The sequence below is a fragment of the Spermophilus citellus genome (assembly GCF_964194105.1).
Source record: "Spermophilus citellus genome assembly, chromosome: 5".
NCBI classification, from domain to species: Eukaryota; Metazoa; Chordata; class Mammalia; order Rodentia; family Sciuridae; genus Spermophilus; species Spermophilus citellus.
The window spans coordinates 110,037,280-110,060,264 of record NC_138186.1 but is presented as its reverse complement, the minus strand read 5'-3'; the positions used below and the strand labels follow the sequence as shown (position 1 = coordinate 110,060,264).

Genomic DNA, 22,985 nt, shown 5'->3' with positions numbered 1-22,985 from the left:
CCTCCCCATCCTTTTTAATTTTTTAATTTGAGACAAGTTTTCATTTGCTTAGGGCCTTCCTTTCTAAGTTGCTGAGCCTGGTTTGAACTTCAGATCCTCCTCCATTAGCCTCCTGGTTACTAGCATTACAGGTGTGGGCCATCATGCTCAGCAGGTATCTCTTTCTATATGTGTACTTCATTTCCTTTGGATATATATCCAGGAGTGGTATAGCTGGATCATATGGTACTTTCATTTTTATTTTTTTCAGGAAACTGAACACTGTTTTTACACTGGCCATGTTAATTTATATTCCAACCCACAGTGTATAAGTGTTCCTTTGTCTCCTTACTCTTAGCAGCATTTTTTTTATTTTCAGAGTTGTTATTGGTTTTTATGATACCCGTTGTAACTGGAGTGAGATGAGGTTTTGATTTGCACTTTCCCAGTGAGTAATGATATTGAGTATTTTCCATATATTTATTGGCCATTTCTACTTTTCCCTTTTAGAAGTGTCTATTGAGATCATTTGCCTATATTTTTAATTTATTACTTGTCTTTTGTTATGGAGTTTTTGAGTTCTTTGTATATTCTGTATATTAACCCTCTGTCAGATGAATAGTTGAACAATATTTTGTTGTTGTTGTTCTCTAGGGTGTATTTTTCCTCTGTTATTTCCTATGTTGTGCAGATGATTTTCAGTTTGATGTAATCTCATTTGTCAAATTTTGCTTTTTTCCCCATGCTTTAGAAGTCCTATGCAGAAAAATAAAATTCTTGCCTGTATTAATACATTGAAATGTTTTCCTTCTGCTACCGTCTTGTAGTTTCAGAGTTTCAGCTCTTATATTAAGGTCATTGATCCATCTTGAGTTGACTTTTGTACAGGGTGAGAGATAAAAGTCAAGTTTCAATCTTCTCCACAGAGATATCTAGTTTTTGCAGTGCCATTTGTTAAAGGCTATCCTTTGTGAAATATATGTTTTGGGCACCTTTGTTGAGAATTAGTTGGCTGAGATGTATGGATTTATTTCTGGGATCTTTATGCTGTTCCATTGGTCTATATGTCTGTGTTGTTGTTGTTTAACCAATACAAAGCTGTTTTGATACTACAGCTCTGTAATTTGCCTTGAAATAAGATTTTATAATGTCTTCAGCTTTGTTCTTTTGGTTCAATATTACTTCCACTATTCCAAGTCTTCTTTGCTTCTGTATGATTTTTTTTTCTAGTTCTATATAGAATACCACTGACATCTGGAAGAAAATTGCACTGAATCTGTAGATCACATTGGGTAGTATGAAAATTTTGGAAATATAAATTTTTCTAATCCATGAAATGGGATATATTTCCATCTTTCAATTTGCTCTTTAGTGTTTTGTAATTTTCCCTTTCACCTCTGTCCCTATGGAGGAGAGACTGCCCTCCTTATGCAGCAGGTAATGGTATATTTGTTTCTCGTGCAGTGCAGTTGTGCCAGATTTTTACTATTGAATTTCAGTGTTTCCAGAGTCACTCACCTCTATATGCAGCTATCCATGTGTTTTGTTTTTGTTTTTTGTTTTTGTTTTTGTTTTTTTTTTGTGACAAGTGAGTGCCATATGCCTCTGTCCTTCCATTTTATCAATCTCCCCATGTTTAAGGTTTTGGATTCTAAGTTGTGCTCTCTCTCTCTCTCTTCTCTCCTCCTCTCTCTCTCTCTCTCTCTCTCTCTCTCTCTCTCTCTCTCTCTCTCTCTCTCTCTCTCGGATTTTTCTTACCTTTTCCTCCTTGGAGGTTAAAACCAAGTATACTTTACAACTAAACTATATCTTCAGCCCTTTTTATTTTTATTTTGTGACAGTGTCTCACTAATTTGATCAGACTTTCATGAACGTGGGATCTTTCTTCTCAGGCTCTCAAATATTTGGGATTACATTTGTACACCTTGGCATATGTAATATTTTTCATCTTCTAATGGATTCACAAGTTGAAATATAAATTCTAAATCATTTAAAGATATGCTAATGATTTAAAGAAATGGGTAATGGTTTATTTGAATTGATATTTGGCTGCTAACCAAAAATCTAATCTCTGTTTCTTTGACTCTGTTTCTCCCCCCCCCCTCTCTCTCTCTCTCTCTCTCTCTCTATATATATATATATATATATATATATATATATATACTGAAATCTGCACAGTAGTATGATTTTTGAAAAATAATTCAGTTCATCATATATGTGTATGTGTGTGTGTGTGTGTGTGTGTGTGTGTACTTTTTCATATAATTGTTTTACCTTTGTTCTAAAAATAAGAAGTACTCTATCCTAACACAGGAAAGTTTTAGCATAAACTTAAGAGCTTACGTTATTCATTCTTTGTTGCTTAGGAAGTTAGCATTGCAAAAATGAGGGAGAGGGGCTGGGGATATAGCTCAGTTGGTAGAGTGTTTGTCTCACTAGCACAAGATCCTGGGTTCAATCCCTAGCACCAATATAAATAAATAAATAAACAAAAAAATTGAGGGAGATATTCATTGTTGGGAATTCACATCCCAATTTACAAGACCAATTATCTCAAGATATTATACCATTAAATACAAGTTAATTTAAGATACATATTTTGGCCAGTAGGATTATATATTCTTCCTAGATTCCTCATCTGTACTGACAAAAATAATATTCACTTTGAGTAAACTTATGAAAATATGAATTTGAACTACATTATTGTTATTTGTAGATATTAACTCATAAGCAAATCTTGTAACAATCTCCCAAAAGTAATAAATAATAAGAAAAGGGACTTACATGATCAATTAGTTCACGAACCATTCCATTCCACTGTCCATTGGCATCATCCTGGGCTCCATATTTCCCATCCTCCACAAGTCTAATCTCATATGTAAAGCCAAGGATTGTAGATAACTCTCTGAGGAGATCAATGCAGTAGCCCTCAAATCGGTCATTCCCATAGAGAGGTTTGTCAGATTTCTTAAACAGGACATAAGGTTCTTCCTGGAAACATTGAATATGAAGGAAGGAAATATCAATTAATCATAAAATTTAGCATCAGAATGACAGCTCTATCTAGAAGGTAGAAAAATTTGCAGTAATTTAAGATGATTGTCAACTTAAGCTTCTAATTATATTTAATATAGTTTAAAATATTAAGAATGGAGATACTTGGATGGTTTAGGGAATGTTTGTGTTTCACAAAAGAATGTTTAGTTATAAAAATCCCACCACAGGTATATAATAAAAATATGATATATTATCTAATACCATGTATTGCATTAATAATAATAAATAATATAATGTGACATGTGATACATGATATAGAGTATATAATATATAATTTCACCATGATTACAATATCCCAATTTGAATTATGCTACTTAAGCAATATCTAGTATATTGTTTCAGTGATATGTGTGTATATATGATCACATTATATCCTAAAAATATGAATATCACAACTGTTATATTGAATTATAAGAGGAAAAAATGGTAGTTACTTTAAAATATAGAGAAAGGACCTAATATTTATCAAATGCTGATGCATTCATCTAAAATCATTTTAAAGAGCCAGTCCCCTCTCCTACAAGAGGAATCACTGAACTATGAATATTATAATATAGGGAAAGAAACATAATACATGCTCAAACAAATAAGACATGTAACTTTAGATGCTAAGTGGTGCAAAAACATAAAATATGTCAACAAGATGGAGAACAACTGAAAGGTACTTTGTAAGATAAGAGAAGATGACACAAAATTAATATACCTCTAAGTTTTTTCTGAAGACACAAGAGATAAGATGAAACCTAAAATACGGGAGATGGAGTCTAGCCCTGTGAAACTCTGAAAAGATACATTTCAGGTCAAAGAAACAGAAAGCAAAAAGAGATTTGTATGACCTTATAGAGTTCCAAGAAGAAGACAATAGCCATCACTGTGACTAACGTCACATCCAGTAAATAAGGGAGCTGAACACATGAGAATGAAAATTAACTCCGTGAGTCTCTAACAAAATAGGCCCTATAAAAATTTTTAAGTTTACCTAAGTGCAAAAAGCATAACTAGGTTTTAATGTGGGCACATGGAACATGGTATAGTTGACTGTGCTAGAGCTCTGCTCAATTCATTATTCTCTCCCCTCTGGCTCCTGTAAATCATGAATCTTTTTAATACCTCCAGAATGTTGCATTTTTCAGAATGTCAAATAGATGGAATCATATAGTATGTAGCCTTTTCAAATGAGTGTATTTCACTTGATAATATGCATTATGATTCCTCAATGTCCTTTCATGGTTTAATAGCTCATTTCTTTTTAGTGTGGAATAATATAACATTATCTGGACGTACTATAGTTTATTTGTCTACTGACCTACTAAAGAAAAATGGTTGCTTTTGAGTTTTGGCAAACATACATAAAGCTGCTTTACATACCCAAGTGTTCTGGTTTTTATGTAGAAATGAATTTTCAGTTCTTCTGGGTAAACACCAAGGGGCATGATTGCTGGATCATATGTTAAGAGTATATTTAGTTTTACAAGAACCTACCAAACTGTTCCAAAGTGGCTGCATCATTTTGAGCTCCCACCAGTGATGAAGGAGAGTTCTTATTGCTCCATATTCTCAAAACATTTGTTAATGTAAATGTTATGGATTTGGGGCATTATTAATGGTATATGAAACGTCTCTTTATTCTAATTGTAATTACCTAATGACCTAGGATGCTACTTTTGAAAATAGTTTTACTAGGACTATTTTGTGGTCATTTAAATATTTAGAGCAATGAAATAAATTTCTCAACTCGTAGCTATGAAGAGGTGAACAGCTAAGAAAAGATAAAGAGATTTGAACCTACATTTTTTTAAAATCTCATGATACATAGTTTTCCAACTATTCTATGTTGCTTTGAACACCATCAATTCATTTGGGAGACAACCATACATGCAAGATTCTTATATGGAATTATGTCAAACACATAAGAATCACAAACAAAACTGCATTCAAAGCTAGATATTTAGGCTTAATATAAGGTGAAAAGACAGTTAGGATCAAATCTGAGTTTTATGTAGCATGTGACCACATATGAAATTTGTTTCTTAGTAATACACAGAATAACTACAAATATGACAAGATGTAGTGTCTTTTGACCCCATGGATTATTAATGTACATTTACCTTTCTAATTTTCCTTTCTAATCTTCCTGGCCTCCTAGTTCTGTAAGTTAGAGTACACATTTCTGTGTATCACACTTTAAATGTCCTTGTTGTGTTAGAAAGAAAAGAAGCAAGCAGCACTCTTGTAATGGGTATTCACATTGCAGGCAAAATCAAGTGTCTCTTTTTCTGGAACTCTCCAACAATTTTTTAAATTCTTTTACCATAACACTTACCACATTGAATAGTGAGAGTAATTTACACACATTTCTTCTGAACTAGGCTTGAACAATTTATCCAGCAAAATAATGGTTAACTTTACATCAAAATCACCAATTAGGTAACTTTACATCAAAAGCACCAAATAAACCACAAATAAAATGAAGTAAAGTGAAGGACAATAAATTACTATGGCCAATTGGGGAAGGCAAGGAAACCTACATTTGAAGGCAAAATTTGTGAGACAATTATAGGCCCTTACTAGGTTCAGGCTTGGTAGTGGCATCTATCCTCAGGTCCCTAAACCATAGGAAGAAAATTAAAGACCTGAGAAAACAACATATTCCCCTGAAGAAGAGGGGAAAGTCTAAGGATACCAGATCAGTGGACTGCCAATCAAATGAAGCACATAGGCATAATCGATTAAATGCTTACTTCATACTTTGGTTTTGGCTATTTTGTTATTTATAAATAAATAGATGGGTTTTTAAAATTTTTAAAGGCACAAAGATTGATAAGTTGTTAAGCTCCAAGCACTAAGCAATAGCACTATCATTTTTCAAGTACTTAGTGTGTTCCAGATTAAGTGCTTCACTTTAATTCATTTATTCTTCATAACAGCTATTTAAAACCAATAATATTACTATCTTCATTTTACAGATGAAAAAAAAAATGAAATAAAAGGAGCTATTGTGGTTGAGAGAGGAGGTGAACTCCAAAAGCTCCATGTTAATACAGGAGATAAAGTGATTAGATTATAACAGCCTTAACCAAATTAGTAGATTCATCTGCTTCAGAGATTAATCATTTCAAAGGACTGTCATATTGGGTGATAACCACAGGCAGGTACGTTAGGGCTGGAGGAATCAAGTCACTGATGGTACACCTATGGGGTTTATATTTTATCCCTGATGAGACTTCTATACCTCTCACTGTCTCTGACTCCCAGCTGCCATGAGCTGAGCTATTTTCTTTTACCACACCCTTTCACTGTGATATACTACTCTGAGGCCCAGAGTAATAGAGTCAGTGACCATGGACTGAGACCTCTGAGATCATGAGTCAATATAAACTTTTCCTCCTCTAAGTTGTTCTTGTCAGGTGTTTTGGTCACAGTTATGAGAAACTGACTAGTGTTAGTGCTAAGTATCTTTTTTTCCCCTTGCATATGGTTAACTGCCTGCCTATAACCCAGGTATTTGAACTGCTGGACCACCTACCACCATACTGTGCTTCCTCCATTAAATGTATTTCAGTGACAATTTCCAAACTTCACATGAATGCAAAATTTTTATATTCTTCATTATGTAACTGAATATATGTTGTATGGTTTTATGGGATTTTTAATCAACTGGGACTAGGTACTGGGCTATATAATGTATACAAAATGGTATTACTGTTTGAACAACATAATCAAGAAAACATTGTAGAAGTGAATAAGAAGTCAATATGTAATTCAGAAAATTCATTTTCTGTATAACAAATGATCACTTTTCTAAATTAGAACATATCTTTTTTTAAATGGAGGTACTGTTAAAATTTCTGAAAATAGCTCATATTAAGCCCAGCAGAATTAGTTAACAAAAATGAATATCTAAACAAAATGTTCCTGTTCATATTATCAAATCTCATTGTCTCTATTTTTTTCAAAATGTGTATTGCATATTTTTCATACAAAATGACTTAACAGTGGAAATAATACAATGGAAGTTAAGGGTTTCTAAAACTGTGTGAGGTATATAAGGAATATGTATGTGTGTAAGGAATAAAACATAGCAAAATAGTTCCAATTATTATGGTATTTAAATCTTTTTAACCCAACTTCCCTACTAGCCATCCTGCCTATTAATTTGATTTTCTTCATCTATAACCAAACAAGAAAACTTCTGATATAAGCAAATACATTTTTGAACCCTGTGAGATTAAAAAAATACAATTTAAACATATGTTTTAAATAGCTTTGAACTTCCCAGGAGAAAAATATACATGGCCTGAGTGCATCTTTTTAGTATTTATGAATCTCTAGCATGTCAAGTATTACTTTACTTTTCTCATATTTAATTCTGATAAGTAAGACACAGTTTTCCAGCTGTGATTCCTATCTCTAGCTACACTATGTCACAAGATAGTTTTACATCAAGTTATGAATCTGCTTTAAACTCCCTTTCTCTGTTTCACATGGCACAGGGATAAATAATAACCTCGTGTAAGAAAAAAGAAAAATGATACCAGAAGCAATTACTGTATCACAGACTGAGTTCAATGAATAATATGATAAAACTCTCCTGGGCAACTTTTCTGATTTCTCATATAGTCTTAAATCTGCACATCAGCATTTGCTAGAGGTAAGGCACTTCATTCTACTGGCATCTGTAATAAGGAATTTTCAGCATTTCTTCTATCCACCCCAGTTTAAGGAACCTACCAATAACTCATGTATTTTTATCTGCATTAGACTGGGAGTTGGCCCAGAATGAATCTAAAATGAAGTTCTGAGAAAGCATAATATGTTTTAAGATTGAAAGGAAGAAAATGTTTTATTTAAATATAATAAAGTGTTTAATAATTTTAACATATTTAACTCATATTATCTCTCTGCTCTTATCTAAATAGTTCGAATTTTCTTTTTCATGTGTTATCCCTCAACTATTATTGTCTTACTCATGCTATTCACAACACAGGGACACAACAACATAAATTAATTTTAACATGCTATGTACAAAATAGATGATTAAGACTAAACTGATTAATGTATTTTTATTAAAGATTGTATTGGGCTGGGGATGTTGCTCAAGTGGTAGCGCGCTTGCCTGGCATGCGTGCGGCCCGAGTTTGATCCTCAGCACCACATACAAACAAAGATGTTGTGTCTGCCGAAAAACTAAAAAATAAATATTAAAAAATTTTCTCTCTCTCTCTCTCTCTCTCTCTCTCTCTCTCTCTCTCTTTCTCTTAAAAAAAAAAAAAAAGACTGTATTGAACTCCTCTTTTTCAGCACTCCTGTAGAGGTTAGGTATACTACAGTGAACAGTGAGAAACAAAACAACACAGAAAAATCCCACCTTTATAAACTTCCAATCTAGAAATGAATTTAAAATGTTCACATATTATTTACTATGTATTATTACTTTCTTGTATGTGTTGCTTCACTAATTATTAGAAATGGAGAACTTCCATAGAAGTCATTTTGAGAGAGAGTACTGTGAGTCCTGATTTTTTGTGTGTGTTCTGATGAATTCCAGAACATGTGACACTGTGGCCCTCAAATCATTCATGTGGGAAAATAGAGATATATTCAGGCACCCCCAGTTGATTCTGATTTACCCTTATGACCAAAAAAAAAATATTTCATGAAATTTGTTTTTCATTACCAGTTGAAAATCTAGATGCTTATAAGTTTCAAAGCACTTAAAAGATATTGTTAATGCCTCTTATTTTTTCCTTAATTAAAATAAAGGGATGAAAAAGCAAAACACTTTTAAAAAACAGCATTCTTATGACTGAAATGAAAACTACACAATGGTTACAATAAAATAAGGTTATGGAGATTAAAACAAAACTGAGCAACAAAGCAGTAAATCATGAATGATAATGAAACAAATGGGTTTTATGAACTGTAGAAATCAAGGAAAGCCTAAGAACTTAAGAAGTTTGTTGGAGGTGAAAGGCTATAGAATGGGCATCATGAAGCCAGGGCATTGGTGCTATGGAAATCAGCTGGGCTCCAGGAAGGGTGTCAGTTCATATAAACCACAGAATTGACATCTTAACAGAAAGCCAAAAAAAAAAAAAAAAAAAGACTTCAACATCTTGCTATGGGGTATTCAATAAAATGCAAAGTGTAAAATCATACCTTTTAAAGGAGATTGATGATGATAAGACATTACCAATTACAGAAACACCAAGGAGATGGAATAAAGGGTAACTTTCTAGCCTTTCTACTTATACCTTATACATTGAATTTCTCCAGATCTTCTCTTGCCATCCTTCCCTCACCCAACCACTAAGGCTAAAAATTTGAAAAGTCTTCTTTGCTAGGTAGAATAATTCAGTAATGATTAGTTGCTTCTCTTAACATTCTTTCCAATCTTGTCTAGTGCCATTTTTGTTTCATTGCGGTCAACTGAAGATCCTTATTGGGTCAAATTCTTCTGGGTATATTTAATTTTAGGAGTAAATATTTTATTGAATGACAAAAATACCCAATAAATTTTACTAATGCTGATTAAGAAACATAAGCAGAATAAAGGAAAATGTTCAAAAAAGATAAATATTTATTTAACAAATAAGTACAAACTCACTTTACATATGTGACTATGGCCTACCCCTCTGGTAAAATAAACAAAACTTCTGAATAGATTTAGAACTCATAATGTATGAATTTGGCCAGGTGAGGAAGAAACAGCTTGTAATAATAATGATCTCCAATAGTAATAGATGTTTTCATTTGGCAAGTTTACAGGTTTTAATTGGCTATCACCTTTCAGTTCTATAAATAAAAATGGCCCTAAGAGTGACTTATAAGTGAAAACTGTAAACTCCAAAAAGGATCAGTAGATTACCAGGTTGAAATTTGTATACCTCAAGATTTTATTTGAAGTTTAACAAGATTCACATAAACGTTTCCATTTAATAATCTCATGCTAAAATATATAAGTGTAGCATATTTTAGTGTATTTCTTCATTCATTAATTTACCAACACATCCATCAAGAAATTCATAAAGCAATTATTTTATGTAAGTCTGTATACAGATTCCAGAAAATTTTACCTTCAAACTAAAGTCTAAATATTTTCAACTTTCCAGATGTTAAAGTCACAACTACTCATCTCTGTCTTTCTAGAGTAAAAAAAAAAAAGCCCCAGAAGCATTGAGTAAGCTGACAGAGATGATCACAAGAAAGTTTTGATAACTTTTGAATTTAATAGAAATCTACCACACCTAGGGGACCTTTAGTAAGAGGTCTCCTTTTGGGATAAGAAACTAGCTACTAGTGTTCATACAACAAGGTGAATATACTACAATCCATGCACATGTATGCTTTAAACTGGTTAAAATGATAAATTTTATATTATGTGAATTTTACCTTGATACAAAACAAAACAAAACATCATGAACCTAGTTCTCTGGTTTTAGTTTTTGAAACACTTTATCAAGAAAAAAGAAAAATGGCCAGGCATGGTGGCACACGCCTGAAATCCCAGCAGCTCAGGAGGCTGAGGAAGAAGGATTGAGAGTTCAAAGCCAGTCTCAGCAAGAATAAGGCACTAAGCAACCTGTTTCTAAATAAAATAAAAAATAGGACTGGGGATGTGGCTCGGTTATAGAGTGTCCATAGGTTCAATCCCTGATACCACCCTCTCACCAAAAAAAAAAAAAGAAGAAAAAATAAACTAAAATATGTCCTGTGTCCATCAATTACTCTGATACATGATATACACAGTACAATTATGAGCTATTCTTTTATAAACAAAAGAACATTCTGAGTGTAAGTCCTGAGCATAATTGTTTAAGAAAAAAACTTTTATGCTATGTTTAAATCCAAGCTAACTATTTAAAACTAGCCAACACCTAACACCTAGAATGATATTTGTGTTATGGAAAATTATATTTATTCTATTAATTTGATCAGACAAAACCACTGCTAACAGCAGTGCACTGTTTTCCAACCCTAGTCTCATTCACAAACTGTAGAGTATTTCTAGAAGGAGTCTTCCAACACAAATTTACACCTATTTTTCAAATAATTATGAAATAATTATTTCCCTTAATTCTATCTGAAAACTCTCCCATGTTTTACTTATTCTTGCTTTTTCTCAATATTGAAAGTTAAATGTCTAATAGTACAAATAAAATATAATTTCCCTCTAAGAATAGATTTGTGGTGGCTATTGTATGATTCAATAACTTTATATAAGAAAATTAATAAATTTAGACATAATTTTTCAAATCTCTTATTTTAACTTTTTCCATTTTCTTATAAGAACATACTTTTGATTTTAAATTTCAAATTATCATCCAATAAGTCTGTCTTTACTTTCTTTTCTCTTTGATTATTCCCTATAAAGTGAAAAATTGGGTGCTATCTAGTAATTCATTTATTCATTAAAAAACATTTAATAGATTTACAAAATGTTCCAGGCATTGTTCCATGTAATAAAGATGAAAGGACTAATAAGTCATGATATCCTATGCTTAAGAAGCATAATAATCTAGGGAAAAAAAAGAAAGAAAGAAAAAAGTATAAAACAGCCACAAGGAAATAGCTTTTAAATTCAGCTCTCAGTTCTAGCTGTACATTGAAATTTTTAAATGATCTTTTTTTAACAATTAAAAACAGTTTAAATGAGAATATTGAAATCTAGGATCTACCCCTAGTGATTCTGATCAAATGAATCAAGGGTGTCACCCCTAGTATCATTTTTTAGAGAAAAACAAACAAACAAACAAAAACTTCCTAGGTGGTTTTAATGTGCAGTTGGGCCAGCATAAGGGATGTGTAACCTGGGAGGTGGTACAGGGCCCAACAGTTCAAAGGCTCAATAGTTAAGAATAGCAATGTTTTATGCTCTGTTGGTCCCTTTTGAAATCCTTAATCATTGCTTTTTATTTAAAAGACTCCTTATTTTCATTGGTAATGGAGGGGGGATAGCGTGGTTGGACTGATGTGCAGTCAGGGAAAAGAACTACTGAGTTAAACAAAGAAGTAGAGAATATAGTAATATTTTAGAGAAAATGATTCATGTGAATGTTGGAAAGTATACCTAGCTCTGTATGACATGTGAAAAACACTATCAAAAAAATACTTAGAAAAAGTGTGTGGAGCAAAAGAAATGTGGGGGGTGGGGGGGTACAAAATCATGAAAGCCTAAGTTAGGAAACACTTATTCCTACAACTTCTGAAAAGCTATCTAGATATAATTTCTGTTGAACATCATTCTTTGAACTCATTTCCTACTTAGAATGGCATTCTTTTTCCTAAGATTATTTTATGCCTCTATCCAACACCAATTTTTGTATAAGAAATGAGATTGAATATGTTTTGTCAAATGACTCAAAAGTAGAGTTTTTAATCATTAAATTTTGCTTTGCTTTGTTTAGTTTTAATTCATGTAACAATTTGAGGTTAGAGCTTCCCTGGTCTTAGAAAGACGCATTCAATGTTAGCCATCCTCTAGGTGAATTCTGTATGTCCACAAAGGGTAGAAACATACTGATTAAAAACATTTACTAGAATAAAACCTACTGTCTGGCCTTCTACCCTCATTGCACTCAAAGTTATCAGATATGGCAAACCAATCCTTCAATGTTCCTGAATATGCATGTATGACAGCATCCAGGTCAATGAGGATTAAATTTCAGCTACTACCCTTGGTAATCAATAAATCTTTTAAAAAGTTTATTGAGCAGCTATCATTTGAAGAGAATATTCTGCCTTACAACAGAATTACTTCTCTTCTGTAACTTTTTATCTAGTTGGGAATAGGAAATTTACACAGAAAAAAAATTTAAACTAATAATAAAGGTTTCATATAAGTGTCTGGGGAATAAATCATATAAATAAAAACATCATATAAAAATACATCATATAAAAAAATGAGAATATTGAAATCTAGGATCTACCCTCAGTGATTCTGATGGAATGCACCAAGGGTGTCACCCCTAGCATTCTATTCCAGAGAACAGAAAATAAAACTATCTCAAGGTCGTCAGATAAACCATCCCAGAGTAAATGCTATCAGAAAAAAAAAAAAAGAGAGAGAGACAGTAAAATGATTACAAATTAGATAAATGGAGAGAAGTAATATATTTCAAGAAAAATTAATTGATAATATATACAGAAAAAAAATTTAGTGGTACATAGCCTGAAAAAGAGGAATGGTAGCTCATAAGAGAAATAAGTCAATGAATGTGTTAGAAAGCTCTTTTCTGCAATCTGTATACGGGGTAAAAATGGGAGTTCATAATCCACTGGAATCAAATGTATGAAATATGATATGTCAAGAGCTTTGTAATGTTTTGAACAACTAATAAAAAAGAAAGCCCTTTGAGAACACAGTAAATAAGAGCACCATTTGTTATGTTAAATTTTGCATTAACTTTAATCCACTAAATCTCACTACTTTCTTGCCGCAGTCCGGCTCGCTGGGCAAAATAACCGGGGGGTGACGAGCAACTTGTGTACATTGATAAAGCAGGAGTGGGAGCCATTTATTGTAGGACAGGAGGGGTATATATATATACATTCCACACAGCTTATCTTAATTAACATAAACTAGATACAGCAGTCAACCAATAAGGAATCTCCACACTTAATGGCTCCATGGCGTTACTTCACAAACCACTCCCTCTGGCAAAATGCCAGGCGCCATCCAGACTTGTTTACAGACTCTAACATTTGCCAGGCGCCATCCTGACTTGTTTACAGACTCTTAACACTTTCTGATAATTTCCTGCAAGAAAATTTGTTATATATTTTGCTGAGGGCCATTGCCAAATAGGAATGACGCATCGAAATTTCCTTGCCAGCGTACCCCATGTTAAATGGACTTGCCTTGGAAATTCGCTGTGACATTGCATGTGTGTTTGAGAAAGGTGACCCCCCTCAAGGATGAGGGTGGCTCCAGGTTTAGGGTGTATCCTGCAGGTTTTAGGAAGTATCCCGGTTTAGGATAATTTGGTTTTAAGGCGTTCCTGGTTTAAGACAGTCTGGGTTTAGGGAAGTTCCAGGTTTAAGGTTATTGCTGCTGGGAATAGGGCGTACCCTGCTGCCTGAGTTCCCGTTGAGTTCTCGTGGAATTCAGAAAGTATTTGGGACGTGAATTGTGCGGCAGAACTTGGATTTCCCCAGAACATGTGTGTAGAGGCCGGTGTGAGTTCGGGAATAAAGAATTGCTGTTTGAATCTACAAGGTGTGTGGTGGCTCATGATCTTGTGCCCAGCCAAGACTGTGGCAATATTTTATAAATTTGTATCTCTAAAAAGAACAAATTTCAAGTCACATGTTATTTTCATTCTGACTTTAAAAATTGGGCAACTTGCTCAAAAATAAATGAACTTCTGGTGATAGAGTCAGGATTCAAATGTAGATTTTCTAATTTCCATTTGTCCCTTCAACTTGTACACCTTACCCAAAACTCTTTTCTGAGCTCAATATTCAATTCAGATACCAAGTGTTATCTAACTGTAGAAAGGATCTGAACCTCTGCTAACCATTGGTCAGGTAAGCAGTACACAAATTTGTATGTAGAAGAAAATTCCATCATAAAAAATTTTAAAGGCTTCTAGTCTAACTTTGTGTTTTTCCATTGTGTATTCTTCTAGGAAAATATGTTACAGGTTTTAAGAAAAATGCTGCATTTAAAATTTTTAGAAACTCTACATATTTGCAACTCTTTAAGATATTCATAATACGTATTAACTTATTAAAGATTTAAGGATAAATAAAACTAATGAGCTTTGCTTGATCAGTATTTTATAAAATTTACGTAACTGCAAGATAGTTTTAAGGATATGCCTCTATGATGCACCTAATAGAATTATAGACCATAACCTGAAATTCTGGTATAACCAAATAGTAATCATGGAATAGCATCGCTACAGGGCAAAGAAAATATACACTGTGTAATAAAAGTAGTATTTTGTTTCTGATCAAGGTCAGAGAGTACTGTACTTGCTAACAATTGCAAATTTGAAAATTTGAAAGAGCAAACACAAATTCAGATTTTTTTGTTTTGTTTTTAGGAATACAAAGCTATGGCCAACATGAAAATAAATACTTTATGGTCTTGGTCTCTAATTTCATTTGAGTGAGTCATATGTATTCTTCATATAAACTGAAATGTTTTCCAAACAACTGTGCAGCAAAGGCTTTTTCCTAATAGTTATGAGATGAAGTGTGAAAAATAACATAGGTTTACTCTAACAAGGTAGCATAATAAATGTGCGAGGATTTTGTTTTGGTTTCATATATTAAGAATTATACATAGAACTGTAGCTAAGAGAGCTCAGAATATAAAATTTATAGGATTCTGGTTATGGATATTCATTTGTCTAGTCATGTGCTTAATGACACTGTGTATAAACTTCATGAGAAGCACACCTAATAAAATAATTGATAGATAAGAACATGAGACTCATCATTATTCTGGATTTGTAGGCAAAATACACTCTTTTCAGTGATTCCTGAAAAGTAAAAATATGAGTTTTCTGCCAGGGAAAAAGGTCTCTCTTTCTTTTTAAATTTCTATGGTGGGTTACATTGGAGTTAGGATATACAATCTATCATTAAGAACACAAAAGAAATCTCAAAGAGAAGCAATTAGGTATCAATGTCAAATAATCAGGTGGTAGATGAAAACACAAAGATCATGACCTGGGGGGGTGGGAAATGCATGTATATATACATGTATATACATATATATGAATGTATGTATATGTGTGTGTGTGTGTTTATATGTATATATATGAAGTTAGGTTCAAAGCACCTGATATAACTCAGGATTTTATTGGTCTTAAATGTCCCATGGTTGTCATCTTACAAACACCATTCCCCATATTTACAAAGGACTTTTGAGCCTGACTCAAAGTATAGTGCAGATAGTCCCTGACTTAAGGATTATTTGACATACAATTTTTTATTACTATAATATAAAAGTAATACATTCTTAATAGAAATTGTCCTTCAAATTTTGAATTTTGATAATTTCCTGGGTTGGAAATTTGTAGTATGATATCTAACAAAAACTGGGGATTGGCAACCAGCACAGATCTCCATCAGCTGGATAATCATGACACAAAAAACAGACACTGCATAAATTGTGATGTTTGTAAGTCGGCTGTATTAAATAAATTTTGACCTAGGATATTTTTAATTAATGATGAGTTTCTTCTTATAGTAAATCAAGGAGAATCTGTATATTTCTTTCTAACCCAGACTCTTTTGATCTTCCTTGAAAACTCCGAATTTATATTTGCTTCTCAAGCCAAATAGAATGAAATATTAGGAAAGAATCAACAAAATTAATATTAGGAGAGGAGAGAAATATGTACTGGAGTAAATGCACTGAAAACACATTTTTTATGAATGAATAATCACACCAATGTGCATGATGCCAATTACCACCTTTTATAATATCTCACAACCACATCTCCAGCCCAGATCATTCTTCTGTGCTCTGACACAATATATCTATCTACCTGCCACCTAGATAAATACATCATGAGAAAATTAAGTGCAATATGTTCAAAATTGAATTCTTCCTGTATTACCCCAATTCTACTTTTTCTAGTTTCATTCCATTTCCAGCCTTGTTTACTAGGAAAATATCTAACTCTGACCTCCTCTTAAACTTCAATTAGAAAACTATGTATCCCTCATTCTCCATGTATCTTAACAAATCAAATTCCCATCCCCTATCCCTTCAGATATCACCACAGTTCAGACCTCAACAATGTTCACTCTTGCAATATTTTATTGGCTGTTCTTGCCAAATCCTGTCTCACGAACTACAATTCCATGTGTAATACCAAAAGGGATTCTTTAAGATCCCAACTTTATCATGTTGCTCATGTACTTAAAATCCTTCAAAATTGCCTCATAAGAATATCAAAAAACAATGTTCCTTCACCAGACCTACAATGGCCTTTGCTTTGCTGTTGCCTGCCTGCTGGCACCTATCCATTACCTCTCCTCCACATCCTCTGTGCTCCATCAGTAATATAATATATGTGTGCAGTGTAATATATGACTACTTAAAATTATTCATATATTAAACTGCACACATATAGGCCTTCAAACATATTTTCCCCACTGACTGCAATGCCTCCTATTCCTTCTTTACCTAATAGACTCCCAGTCCTAAACCAAATGTTTCTCAAGCACTGGTGGAATGCAGGCACTGGCCTGGCTCTACCAACTCCCTACCAAGATAGTTCTAAGGCTATAATGCAAAGACAAAAACTCACAACAGTTAAAGCCAGACTAACAGAGTCTTGGTAAAACTCACTAGTACATTATCCAGATATGTAGAAAATATCACATGTATAATAGAATTGATAGTTCATAGTCAATGTTATAAAATCATGGTATGGGTCATGGACATGGCATCAGAAAGAATTTCACTGTACTCAGGATATAAAGCATGTAGTAAATTAGTCTTAAGAAATAAGTTGTGCAAACAGAGTGAAAAGAGAGTTGCTGATGAATTCTGATTTAAAAAGAAAAATGGACTCCTGGGATAGAAAAATATAGGCCCCAAATTCCATATGTTTTCTTGTTGAGATATGATTGGTGACATTGTCCACTGCAATATCTTGAGGCTCTGGGCAGAGCAGGGTACTCCAGTCAGTTTACTCATATGGCAGGAAGTTGTGACTACTTTTTGATTCTTAAGTATATGCAGCATTTTAAGTTATAAGGAAATGTGTGGGATTCTTTTCTCATCTATGTATATATCATCAGATTCATGGCTGAAACCTCTATAGCAAAAGCCAGATTAGCAAAAGAAAAACACATTTATTAAATATAAGTTTTAAAAAATGTGATGTGTAACCGATGTGATTCTGCAATCTGTATTTGGGGTAAAAATGGGAGTTCATAACCCACTTGATTCTAATGTATGAAATATGATTTGTCAAGAGCTTTGTAATGTTGTGAACATCCAATAAATAAAAAAAAATAAAAAATAAATAAATATAAGTTTTATAGAATCACATAAACTTAAGTACTTTTTTTCTCTCTTTAAGTTTGATGGAGTGTAGACAGTCATGGAAAAATAATCAGAGGACAAAAGGTCTTATCTATTGGTGACAAGTGGAGAATGTAACAATAACTGTTCCATTCTTCTTTGTGTGCCATTACTTCAAAGATAAGAATGTTCCTTTTCTGGGGGTACAGGGAGAGCATCTCATGAATAAAAATCTTATGACCTGCTTCTGGGTAGTACAAAAGGTCAAGAAATGACCTCCCCAGATTTTCTTAAACACCAACATGCCTTATGTTGGGATAGTGTGTCCCGGGCCCCAATGCTGGAGGCATCACAATACCTGACTTCAAATTATATTGATCATTTTGTAAAAAACGATACAGAATATTTAAGGCCACAGAAATCCAAGAAGCTTTGGTCCCTTTGAGGAAGTGTGAAAAAGTTTTGTTCTTCTCCTGGTCAAATGTCCTGTTTTTCACCAAAGAGAAAACTGGATGGATTTTAGTCCATTTCTGGGGAACTACTCATTCTCTCTTGTTTTGAACCTGGTAGAAAACTGAAAAATAAATTGGTTCCAACTGGCTATGGATTCACAGAGCTTAAGTATCATGCTAAAATCCAGAAGTCTAAATTAAAATTTGAAAACTACTAGAATAGTTTTCCCTTCTCTTTTTTCCCATCTTTATTGAGGTATAATTGACAAATAAAAATTGTATAAGGTATACAGAGTGATGTTTTTATACATGTTTATATTATGAAATGGCCATGATAAACAAACAATTTAAATATCCATAACCTCACATACTTACCTTTTTTATTTCTGTGGTGAGAACACTTAAGATTTAATCTCTTATCAAGTGTCAATATGGTATACATTATTATTAAGTAATTATGTCATGGTGTATATTGTGTCTCCAGAACTTATAACATAACTGAAAATTTTTACCCTTTGACATATCTTTCTCTTCTTCTATCTTGCAAACCTTAGTCAGCACCCTTCTTTTTGTTTTTTTATGTTTGACTTTTTAGTATCCTTTTATAAATGAGATCATGTGGTATTTGTCTTTCTGTGTCTGGCTTATTTCATTTAGCAAAACACCCTCCAGATTAACCTATGCTTTACCTTTTGACAGCAAACAGATATGTTTGCATCTGAGAAAACCAAATTTAGAATTCCTTTCAGAAACTGTGCAAAACAATAGATAGATTTATTATTTGTGCTGCACAGATTGAAAGACAAGATCCCACCACCCCAGAATAAAAGTATAAAGAATTCAACACCTGTTGGTCCTCACATACATAGCACTCATATTCCTCTTAATAGTGCCTTACTTTAAAATATGAATGACCATTTAGAAAAAAATTTACTGAAACTTCTAACATCCAGATAAAAACAAAACAGAAAAAATAGAACAAAATTAAGGGAAAAATAATATAAAGAATAAATAAAACTGTATAAAACTGTTATTGTGAATGAGTTCTACTTAGTAAACTTGAAAAAAGTTCTTAGAAATTAATTATATCACAAAATACATACAGCAAATAATGGGTTAGAAGATACAGTTGAGGAACTCCTATAACAGAATTAAAACAAAAATAAATGAAACTACATGATACAAGCAGAGGGTCATTATAATCATTCAGGGAGATTTCAACAATACTAATGCCAGGTTTCATCAATTAAATTAGAATGTCTGGGTGTGGAACCTAGGTATCAATGTTGAGAACAAATGTTTATGTGGTTCTGGGAAGTTCAACAACCAGGCGACAGATATCCAGTGAGAGACAGTGAGAAAAAATGGAAAGAAATCATCAAATTAAATATTAAGAAAGCATGTTAAAGAAGATGGAAATATTTCAGATAGGCGGAATTAATATTGTCAAAATGACCATACTATCAAAAGCAATATACAGATTCAATGCAATCCCCATTAAAATACCAATGACATTCTTCACAGAACTAGAAAAAAATAGTTCTAAAATTCATTTGGAAGAGTAAAATACTCAGAATAGCCAAAACAATTACAAGTCAAGAACACAATGCTGGAGGCATCATAATACCTGACTTCAAATTATACTACAGAGGCATAGTAACAAAAACTGCATGGTACTGGCATAAAAACAGACACTTGGAACAATAGTACAGACTAGCGATACAGAGGTGAAACGACTTAGACATACTCAGACATAGTCAATCATCTGATCCTTAACAAAGGTGACAAAAAATATTTTAGAGAAAAGACAACTTTTTAAACAATTAGTGCTGGGAAAACTGGTTAACTCTATGTAGAAGAATAAAACTAGACTTTTATCTCACTCTGAACAAAAATCAGTTCAAAATGGATTAAAGATCTAGGAATTAGACTAGAAACTATTCAACTCCTAGAACAAACCAGGAATAATACTCCAGTATACAGGAAAAGGCAAAGATTTTCTCAATAGGAACTCTAAAGCTCAGGGAATAATGCCAAGAGTTAATAAATGGGATGGCACCAAATTAAAAAGGTACTGCACGGCAAAATGAAACAATTACGAATGTGAAGATAGGACCCACAGAATGAGAGAAAAATCTTTGCTAGCTACTCTTCTGAGAGATGATTGTTATCTAGAATATATAAAGAACTCAAAAACTCAATACCACAAAATCAAATAAATAAATTGACAAATGAATTGAACAGACACTTCTCAGAAGAAATAAAAATGGCCAACAAATATATGTAAAAAAAAGTTCAACATCATTAGCAATTAGGGAAATGCAAATCAAAACTATACTGAAATTTCATTTCACATTAGTCAGAATGACATGTATCAATATTACAAACAATAATATATACTAGAGAGGATGCAAAGAAAAAGGAACACTTTATATTGTTAGTGGGTTGTAAATTTGCACAACCACTACAGAAATCAGTATGGATGTTCCTGAAATAACTAGACACTAAAAGTCCATATGACCTGGCTATATCACTCCTGAGTATTTATTCTGAAGAATTAAAGTCATCATACTACAGTGATACATGCACACTCAGGTTTATAGCAATATAATTCACAATAGCCGAACTATGGAACCAGCTTAAGTGTATATCGATGGATGAATGGATAAAGAAAATGTGGTCTACATTCAGTCATAAAGAAAACTGAAATCACGCCATTTTCAAGAAAACAAATGGAACTAAACACAATTATGTTAAGCTAAATAAGTCAAACACAGAAGTCAAATTTCATGTGTTTTCTCTCATATGTGGAAGCTAGAGAGGAAAAAAATAAATGTGGGGGGGGTTCTTATGATAATAAAAGGCTTTTGTAAGAAAAGATTAATAAAGGGACTAAAGGTTGGGAGGTATAAATAGAGGGGGAAATTCTGGGGAGTGATATTGGCCAAATTATGCTATTATATTGTATACATGTACAAATATGTAATAACACATCTCATCATTATGCACAACTATAATGAATCAAAAAAAAAACATGAAAAAAATAAATAAATAAGGGGCTGGGGTTGTGGCTCAGGGGTAGAGTGCTCCCCTGGTGCCTCCTAGGCCCTGGGTTTGATCCTCAGCACCACATAAAAATAAATAAAGGTATTGTGTCCACCTACAACCAAAAAATAAATATTAAAAAATAAATACATCAGGAATACAAAAACAAAAAAAAAAAAAGAAAGCATCTCAGAACTAAAGAACATGAGTTTCCAAACTGAATATGCCTACTGAGATTCTAGATCAATGCTGTTGAACAGAAATATAATGCAACAAGCCACAATTAAGATCCACACATACAATCTAATACTTTCTAGTAACCATGTTTAAAAATAAATTAGCAGGTGAAGTTAGTTTTAACAGTATATTTTATTTAAACTAAGATAATCAAAATGTTATCATTTTAACATGTAATAAATATAAGATTGGAATATTTTACATTTTTTAAATGACATGGTTGAAAGCTAGTATTTATTTTGCACTTACAGATATCTCATTTCAGTTTAAACATATTTCAAATGTTCAATAGCAACTTATGCCTAGTAGCTACCATACTGGGAAGCACACATCTTGACTGTTCAATATAATTAATATTTAAAACTCCCCCACACTTCAAAAAATAACAAAAAGTATGCCAAAAAAATAAAAATAAAATCCAAACTATTTTCAGGAGCATATACTTGGTGAAATTCCCAAGCTTTAAGAATAAAGAGAGAATCTTGAAACCATCCATAAGAAAGAAAATACAGGACACATACAAAAGTTCAGGAAGCTAAATGACATCTTACAACTCCAAGAGCGAGAGACACAATGGAGCAATGTTTTCCAAAGAATTCAACTTATAGAAGGCAAGGCTTTTTGAAATATAAGGTCTAACATTTTTATCTTCCTGAAATCTTTCTCAGGATGCTATTACAGACTGTATTGTTTAAAAAAAAAAAATGAGAGGATAATTCAGAAAAATTGCAAACGTAAGATCCAGGAAGGGCCAGGAAAAAAGCTCAGCAATAGAATACTTGTCTAAAATATGTTAGCCTTGGATTTCATCTCCAGTTGTTACAGTTTGGATTTGAGATATCCCCCAAAAGCTCATATGTGAGACAATGCAAGAAGGTTTAGAGGAGAAATTATCAAATTATAATAGCCTTAATCCAATCATCAAATTAATCCTCTCATGGGATTAATTAAAGGTGAACTGAACTGAAGGTAGGTAGGATTTGACTGGAGGAAGTGGGTCCCTGGGGGACGGGGCCTTAGGGTATAAATTTTGTATCTGTCAGAGTGGAGTCTCTGCTTTTCTGATCATCATGTGAGCTGCTTCCCTGTACCACACTCTTCCACCATGATGTTCAGCCTCAACTCAAGCTCAGAGGAATGGGGCTGGCTGTCAATGCAATGAGAACTCTGAAACTTTGAGCCCTCAAATAAACTTTTCCTCTTCTACAGTTGTTCTGGTC

The 22,985-nt window shown here is 33.0% G+C and overlaps 1 protein-coding gene across 1 annotated transcript in view; it reads right to left on the bottom strand.

Moving 5' to 3' along the window:
- GRIK2 (glutamate ionotropic receptor kainate type subunit 2) overlaps positions 1–22,985 on the bottom strand; it is a 673,243-nt gene that overhangs the window by 244,947 nt on the left and 405,311 nt on the right. The window contains exon 11 of the mRNA XM_081296468.1: positions 2,764–2,970. Coding sequence (XP_081152594.1) covers positions 2,764–2,970 — 207 coding nt within the window. The remainder of the gene's footprint in view (positions 1–2,763; positions 2,971–22,985) is intronic.